At 43.2% G+C, this 9162-nt stretch overlaps 1 protein-coding gene across 1 annotated transcript; it reads left to right on the forward strand.

Annotated features, from left to right (window-relative positions):
* Nucleotides 1–2950: 2950 nt before the first annotated feature.
* Nucleotides 2951–8090, forward strand: LOC110314198 (rhox homeobox family member 1-like). Its single transcript, XM_021188654.1, has 3 exons — nt 2951–3431; nt 5850–5895; nt 7850–8090. The coding sequence occupies exons 1-3, from the start codon at nt 3073–3075 to the stop codon at nt 8042–8044; spliced, it is 600 nt and encodes a 199-aa protein (XP_021044313.1). The 5' UTR covers nt 2951–3072; the 3' UTR covers nt 8045–8090.
* The last annotated feature ends 1072 nt before the right edge of the window (nt 8091–9162 follow it).

Raw genomic sequence — 9162 nt, forward strand, 5'->3', positions numbered from 1 at the left:
CCAGTTTTAATCTCTGACAGTATTTATGTTCGGTGTGGGCCAGATAGCAAGGCATGAGGATCCTCTAGGGTGGGTCAAATGTGGTAGCAACTCTTTTGGTCTGCCCCATTAAAATTCTGAGAGCTTCGGTTGGAAGGGGATTCCTGACTCGTCTCTGGTAGTTGGCTCAGGACTTCCAAATTGGTGTGATAGTCACAGCACCTGATGTTGAGCCTTTGGAAACCTTATTTTTGTAGTAATGCTCTCTATAATTCTTTCCAGCAATTTGTTATTTTTTTAAAACAGAAAATGTTCATGTAGGGAAAGATGGGCAGTGGTGGTGCATGCCTTTAGTCCCAGCACTTGGGAGGAAGAGGCAGACAGATTTCTGAGTTCGAGGCCAGCCTGGTCTACCGACTGAGTTCCAGGACAGCCAGGGCTACACAGAGAAACCCTGTCTTGAAAACAACAACAACAACAACAAAAAAAACCCACAGAAAGCAACAAAAAAGTTTTTTTTTTTTTTAAAAAAAAGCTATATAGCAAATACAACGTGGGACAATATTAATCACCATTAGGCATAAGGGAAATGTAAACTGAAAGCATGATTTGGTGTCACTTTGCAATACATCAGGTTGGTTATTATGACCTTATTACCAAGCAAGGGAAATCTCCTTTTGAGATATTGACCAGATTGGGTCAAAGAAAGTCCCTAGACAATTAGAGGATATTGCTGTTGCCCTTGGTGTCTCCCAGAAATCGCTGCAGACACTATACAGCTCAAGCACAGGGCACGAATCAGGCTGGAACTAGCCTGTCCTGAAAACCTTGTCCTTGAGGATTAGCTTTCATGACATCAAACGATGCTACACAAGCTGCCAAAGGAGAACAGGACTCAGTAGTCCTACTCAGGTAGAAAGCCCACAAACCACACCAGTGTCCACCACAGAAAGATAAGCCAACAGTGCAATAGTGGCAGTCCTATCTTGGGAATAACCACAAGTTTCTAATTGGACATAAGATCCATTCAATAGGAGGAAATTTGTGCCTGTACTACATTAGCCATATCTGAAGAGGTCACAGGCCCTAGAGGAGAACCTACTATTCCACTTATTTATTTATTTGTTTGTTTGTGTGTGTGTGTGTGTTGCATCTCTCCAGAAGAAAAACCTATTACACGATAACATGCATGTATATGTATATGTATATGTATATGTATATGTATATGTATATGTATATGTATATGTATATGTATATGTATATGTATATGTATATGTATACTATGGTGTGTGTGTGGCAGTCAGGACAACTTGCTGAGAGTTGCTTCTCTCCTTCCAGCACTGGGCCCAGGAGATTCGATTCAAGTCACTGGGCTCGGTGCAGACCTCTTTACTCACTGGGCAGCATTTTTAAACCCAATCCGTCTGGCTTTGGCATAGTTTCTGAGATCTGTCGGGACATCAGGCACTGGTAACACGCACTTTACCCACAGAGCTACCTACCTGGCTCTAAAACTAGACACTTTTTTTTTTCAGAAATAGTCTTTGCTATTATCCCACTCATGCTCCAGTTCTGCAAGTCTGTAATCTTTGGCTACAGTATGTCTCTCCAGGTTGCAAGAGCCTCCTATGATGAAACAAAAATGATCGCATTTCATATTTTAGAATCTCTTAATAATGAAACGCTTCCTAGTGTGAAAACCAGGGTTTGTTTTTCCTATCAAAGTTAGCCTGATATGGGCCCCTATTTCCTGAACCCCCATCTCTTTCCGCTTTGTAGTGATTAACCAATCTGCTCAAATTCTAATCAGAGATGAAAGACAGAGTCCATCTTGGCCAAGCATTCTCACTGGCCTGTTTTTGGATTCAAGCACACACGCTTACAAAAAGAAATTCTCCTGTCAATCTACTTTTACTTTGTCCCTGTGCTCCTTTGTTGATCACAAAGATGATCCTTTTCCCACCAAAAGAATTCCAAGCACACCAAAACATCTTTTCCATAGAGTTACATCTTGTTTGTTTGTTTGTTTGTTTGTTTGTTTTCAATGCTAGGCCTGGAACAAAGCTCCTCACTCACCCTAGGCAAGAAGTTCTCCACCACTGAAGACCCAAGTGATAACTCTGAAATTCTCTGATTAGAAAACTGCCTAGTGTACATATTTCTTTCTTTCTTTCTTAAAAAGATTTTTATTTATTTTATGTAAGTACACTGTTGCTGTCTTCAGACACGCCCGAAGAGGGCATCAGATTCCATTACATATGGTTGGGAGCCACCTTGTGGTTGCTGGGAATTGAACTTAGGACCTCTGGAAGAGCAGCCAGTGCTCTTAACTTCTTTAACGTTTGTGTAAAGTGTTCTGTTCTAGAGAGTTATTCTAATGCTCTCTCGATTTGAAGTTTTAACCTTCCCTGAAACACAAAGAGGGCAGGATCCCCATGCTACCTTGGTACTTTTGTGACATTCTAGACAGGGGAGACATTCTCACAGTGATCATTGGGGTTTCTTTGTCACTGGATCTTACTAAGGAAAATGCTTTAAATTCTGCTCCTGTGCCTCCATGGACCAAGCCCACTATGCTTTCAGTGTTTTTTAAAAGACATATGGAGCATTAGCCCCTAACCCGTAATGTCAACTTAATTCCAGTATGGAGAACACTGAGCAGTGAAACTGGAAGGTGCGGCCATGAGATGGTCCCCAAGTTTGACACAGAGTTCTTTTTTAATTATTATCCCTACCCTAGTCTCTGCCTCCAAATAACCTTAAATATCAGTTCTTAGTCTTCCTCAGTGGCCTCTCTTGGGATGCAGGGAGACCCCTGAATTCATGTCCAACTCAGGTCTCCTTTCTTGAATATATCCTAAAATCAGCATCTCGTTTGAAGCATTCCTTTTGTCAGGGTTCCTAATGGCAACTGTATGCCTCCGTGGGGTGGATTCTACTCTTCACGCCCACACAAACCCAACCCCCCACTTCCGTGCCGAAGTTTAGCCACACCCAGGAGCGAGTTAGATGAATAGTGTGGGACATGCGCAGGATTTTAGCCCGTGAACTGGGAGGTGCTCCAGAGTAGGCTCCATCTGCAAAGCTCTAGCAATGGAGAGCAAATACTTCTACTTCGACCTCGACTATTATGGGGTGAGCTTCTATGAGGAAGAAATAATGACTGAATCTCAGCAGAGGGTTGCGGCCGCAGCACCCCGTTGTCGCTTTGGAAGAGGTGTAAGAGACCTGCATGAGCTAGGTCAGGACAACCATGCGACCTTTAAATACCAGCCAACCTACAGCTCTGAAACAAGAAAGGAAACCCGTCCCAAAGAGCCCGCGAAAGCAGCTGTTGGAGCACCTCGTCGCTCCAACAACACGCAAATAAAACACAAGAAGCTCACCAGTGCCCAACTGTGTGAACTAGAGAAGGCTTTCCAAGAGACCCAGTATCCTGATGCACACCAAAGGTATGTACATGCTATTTTTCAGAATCTATTGTTTTCCGCGACTCTGGGCTCCTTTACTCTGTCCTGGTGCCTACTTCTTCATTTAACAAACAAAGCCAGACCAACAGAAATGCATCCTGAGTACTGAACTCAAAAGCCCTAGAAATAGTAGGCTCTCTTTCCCCAAGTTAAATCCATTTTACATTATAACTTAAGTCAGACTGCATTAACAAAGGTGGATTTGCTTACCGTCTAGCCCCAACCAGTGCTCGAACTTAGGAATTTGAAGTCCTGTCCCAGCCTCCTTAGCAGGTCAGATTCGTTTGGTGCTTGGCTTAGCCTGCTTCCCTTCTTGGCCCGAAACTAGAAACTACAAGATCTTCAGCTGAATTTATGATGTGGGTGAGGAAGTAGGGCCGCTGAGACTAAAAGTTGAACTCTTCATGCACTTTGGACAAAGAAACAAGCTTCTACAATGCCCGAGGTGATGAGTTTCTTTCACTTTATCCCGCAGGGATGCTTTTCTTTCACTTTATGGTGGTCTAAGAAAAAAAAACAAACACAAAATCCCCTGTTTAAGCCAAGTCTAAAGTGCAGAGCATGCAGTGGTTTCCTAACGTTTGGAGAAAGGTTTTTCAGAGTATCTTATGATGCTAAAACAAAACCTTGTGCTTATTAAACCTTTGCCCAGGGACCCCCTCTGGCCCTACTGCCTATTTTGTCTTTTCATCCTGAGGCGCTGCCAGAGGCAGGAAAGTCTGCAGACCTTCCCCCTTGCAGACTACCCTGTTGATCTTACTAGTGTCTTCCGTGCTTGTACGTGTGTTCCTACATGGGGTAGAATCATTGTTTTCTCTAAGCTCAATGTCTCAAAGACTTTGTACATCTATCTAATCCACTTACTTTTCTCACCACACATAAAGGGATAGCTGAGTGAGTTTGGTCTGTGGCCCATCTGCTTTCAGCTCTTTAACTACAAGTTTTAAGTCTTTTGTGGTATATACCAAGACTCTGAATTGCTGGCTCTATCAATTCTATGTTTCTTATTTTGAGCAATCAGTAACTCTGCTCCCTCGTGATTAAAGAAAAACAAAGTACCACCCTTAAGAAGTGAGGGAGGCTGGAAGCCTGGGGATTGTCACAATGAATATGGAGCCAGTATCAGATATATTGTATCAAAAAGGAAGTGGGAGCTTGAAGAGATGGCTCATGGTGTAAAAGTACATAAAACACTAACCTGAAGATCTGTTTGTTATTAGGACCCGATTAGAAAACCAGAAGCGATGTTGAGTGTCTAAATTCTATCAGTCCTGCAGGCAGATGGTACGCACTGGACTTTCTGGGCAGTAGATCACCCTGCCTGAGATCATCTGGATATCCAATGTCCTCTGCCCTTGGCTGTGACTTCTGCAGGTCTTGAGGTTTCCTGGGATATAATAGTAGGGAAGCCAGAAAATAGCTTAGGCAAACTGCATGTTAGGGAAACTGATATCAGTATAAATACTCTAAGGAAAATGATGGAAAGTTGGAAGGCATTTCTAAGGCACAGTGACCTTGAAAAACTGAACACACTATTGGATGTGAAATGGCATTTTTCAGTGCACAGGCATGCTCTTGTACATGGATGGATATGGTTGTTGTGAGTTCATTCATGTGCGTGCTTAAAGGGTACNGAGATTGAGGAAAACTTGAGGCGTCACTCTTTAGGTGTGGACCACATTCTTTTTTATTTGTATTGAAAATAGATTGTCCTCTCAAACATTCACCCTGACCACAGTTTGCCCTCCCTCCAACCCTCTTAGCTCCCCCTACCTGCCCCAGATCCATTCAGCCTCCATCTCCTCTTCAGAAAGGAGCAGGCCTCCAAGAGACACCAGTCAAACAGGAGAAAACATGATACAGTAAAACAAGGCAAAAGCCCTCATATAGAGACAGGACATGGCAACGCAGTAGGAGGAAAGGAATCCCATGAGCAGAAAAAAGAGTCAGGGACATGCCTGCTTCCACTCTCAAGAGTCCCAGAAAAGAAACCAAGCTAATAGCCATAGCATATGCACAGAGGANCTACNGTAGACACTTGCAGGCCCCGTGCTTGTGGTTTCAGCCTCTGTGAGCCCATATGGGCCTTGCTTACTTGATTCAGTGGGCCACGTCCTCCTGGTATCCTCCAACCCCTCTGACAGCCCACATTATTTTTTCTTTTCAGCCAGGGTTTCTTACAGGTCTGCTGTATTTCCTCTTCAGCTTGCTGTGTGATTTTTGGGAAGTCACTTGACCACTCTGTTTTATTTTCCCCGGTGTATAAGATGAGGGCATGAAGGCATCATTCACAGCATGCCTGGCAGGGATAGCAAAATAAAAATGTGGAGAAATGTTACATGTGCACTGTTTTCCCTCCCCAGTGGTGATGGCTAACCTGTGTTTTTTTTCTCTCCACAGAAAAGCACTTGCAGACCTTATTGATGTGGACGAATGCAAGGTGAAGGTTGGTACAATTTCAGCAGGCTACTCCATCATAGACACTCATCGGGGCCGTCATTGTCTTNCCTTACACTTGGAGCTCCGGTGTCTAGCAAGAGACATACTAATTGTTCTTGGAAGTAGAAATGGTTTTAAAAAGTAAACTCCAGCTAGTGTGTCTTCCCCATTTCTTGCAGTAATGGAACATATTTCCCAAAATGAAAACAATATGAAGTACCTAGGTCTTCTCTGTGGGAATGAATACATGGGTATAGTTATGGATGTATGCATGTCATACACACCTGCATGATACTGACATAAGTGTGACAAAAGGATCCTCACTAGAGTATTTCTTTTTTCTGAATTTAATTAGTTATTCACTTAAAATCCAGTATCTTCTCATGGAGACCCTCCTCTATTTCTCCCTCCCTTCTCATCTAGGAAGGGAGAGCCACCCCTGAGTAGGACCATCCCCTACCCTCCAGCACATCAAGTTGCTGCAAGACTAGGTGCATCCTCTCCCACTGAAGCCAGACAAGGCAGCCCAATTTGTTGAATGGATTCCACACACAGCAACAGCTTTAGGGATAGCCACCCCACACAAGTTGTTGGGGAATCCACATTAAGTCCAAGCTGCACATCTGCTGCATGTGTGCCAGAGGGCAGGGTCTGGCCATGCTCACATTTTGGGTGATGGTTCAGTTTCTGTGACCCTCAGGGGTCCAGGTTAGTTGATTCTGTTGGTCTTCCTTTGGAGTCACTGTCCTCTTCAGATCCCTCAATCCTTCTCCCAACTATTTCATACGACNCTCTTAGCTTGATCTAATGTTGGAAGGTGGGTCTCTGCATCTCTTCCCATTGGCTACTGGGTGAAGCCTCTAAGAGGACAGTGATGCTAGGTTTCTGTCTGCATGCATATCAGTATCATTTATAGTGTCAGAGATTGGTTCTTGCCCATGGGATGGGTCTCAACTCGGGCCAGTCATTGGTTGCTCATTCCCTCTGTCTCTGCTCCATCTTTGTCCCTGCACATCTTGTANGCAAGACTAATTTTGGGTTAGGGNATTATGAGTGGAATACTGTCCTTATCCCTTCACTGGGCATCCTCTACAGAGTATTTCAGTCTGGAGTTATGTTGCAAATCAGGGTGACAATGAAAACTACTAATGAGATAGCAGGAAGAAGTGTTANCAGACATCTCNGTTGTATCAAATTACTAAATACTAGGACTGGAGAGATGGCTCAGTGGTTAAGAGCACTGAGTGCTCTTCCAACGGCCCTGATATCAAATCCCAGCAACCACATGGTGGCTCACCACCATCTGTAATGAGATCTGATGCCCTCTTCTGGTGTGTCTCAAGGCAGTAAAGGAGTACAGGTTTAAAGATGGGAGAATAAACATATATACATAGCTAAGAGAGTGGGAGAATGAACAGGAAGCAGAGAGTGACTTGCCTAGTCAATAAAAAATATTGTTTAAGGTGAAAATGATGTGTGATAAGAGCTGGTTCTCTGTTGTAAAGTTTTAGTAAAATGGCAGAGAAATGCATCTCTGTGTTTAAATTTCCCATCTTAGTACCATGTGTCAATTCTGAGATATTGCCCCAAATCCACTTCCATTATGAAGAAGGCTGGTTTTGACTGCTATGAAAGACTGTCTATAGAATGATGCTGATCATGTCCAGAGTTTGGCAAACATCTTGTTTTTTGAAGGCTTCTGCAGAAGTTGTGCTGTGTGTGCTAAGTAAATTTGTCTGATGGGTTTTGGTGGTGATAGGATGGAAACTGAACCTCTCATGTTGTGAGCACATGCTGCACCCTGGGTAATACCCGAAGCCCTAAAAAGTTTGTGAGCAGTTATGAACTGTGTTCTGCTGTCAAGGGAGGAATGTTCCATATGAAGTTGCATGATGAATTTTCTGACCATAGTATTAACTGATCAGTATGATTAACCAGCNGCTATGTTGGTCTGATTTCAGGGTTGGTTTAAAAATAAGAGAGCCAAATACAGGAAAAAACATAAGGAGTTACTACTCAGCAATGCTACATCTGGAACCTTGAACAACNTTTCGTCTCAGATGAATGAAGACCCCAAGAGTAGCACCTCTGTTCCTGAGGAGCCANNAGGGNTCATTATGTGCCAGCAGCATCTTGGNAAACCCTGCTGGTCATGAAGATATTGCTTTGTCACATACAGTAGCAATAAAGAAGATGTTTATCAAAATACTGGCTGAGTTTGTCGTACTTTGCTCACAGAACGGGATAACTTTGTTCAGCTTTGTGCTAAATGGCGGCCAGAAGAGAGGCCCAATACTTGGGCAAAAAATGTCATCTGTTGTCCTGCAGAATAAGAGAATAAGGTGGCCACAAACCTTTTATATGCAGAAGGGGCCTCCTCCTTGATTCTCCTGCAGCATCCTAGGTAAATGTACCATCCTATCTGCATGTCAGGGATCACTGATGCACTCCTTCTTAGACATAGCATCTCTGCCTCTTGAAGAAATTCTTCGAGAACAGGAATATGCATAGAACTAGGAACCCATGAGGCTTAAATTAGCACTGATAGCAAGTGTAATGACATGGAGTAAGGATAAAACTTTGAACGCAAAATTATACAACGGTCCAGAGTTAGCTAGTGAAGAGATAAAAGGCTTTACACAGGACCTGGAAGGAAATGGCAGAAGCCACAGGAGTGCAGTCAAACTTCCTGGTTGCTAGTTCCAAGTATGAGAAGGATCCAAGAGTAGAAGTGGAAAGGTGGCCGTCTGCTTCATTTCCTGTACCCTATCAACAACTACNCGACCTATAATGGCAATCAGATCTCGCTTTATAAAGATGAGTAACAAATTTATTTATTATAAAATTCATTCCACCATNCATCAGACATGCAGGTAGTGTTAACAGAGAGTAGGAATGGCCTCAGATAGGAAGAGTTCTTTCCATTAAAAGNAAGGTTATTTACAGCAACATTGTGACAAGAGCCTACTCAGCCAGTGTGAGAACTGCTACAAAGGGGGAAGACTAGGCTGGAGGTTTTAAAGGATGCAAGACTCTCTTCAGTATTAACATGGTTGGTTGGTTGCTGGTTGTTTATCTCTTTTTCTGAGCAAGAAGCAGTTAAGTGAGATTACAAAAGTAGAATGAAAGGTGTGGTTAATATTTTAGGAATATAGCTATACAATGAGAGGAAGGGGGACATTTTTGGAAAATGAGCCACATGTCTCTGAGGTCAGTCTCCTCTTTAAATTGCCATCAAAACTGAACTGCTCGGAGGGCTACTCATAGGCTCANG

The sequence above is a fragment of the Mus pahari genome, chromosome X, assembly GCF_900095145.1.
Source record: "Mus pahari chromosome X, PAHARI_EIJ_v1.1, whole genome shotgun sequence".
Taxonomy (NCBI): Eukaryota; Metazoa; Chordata; class Mammalia; order Rodentia; family Muridae; genus Mus; species Mus pahari.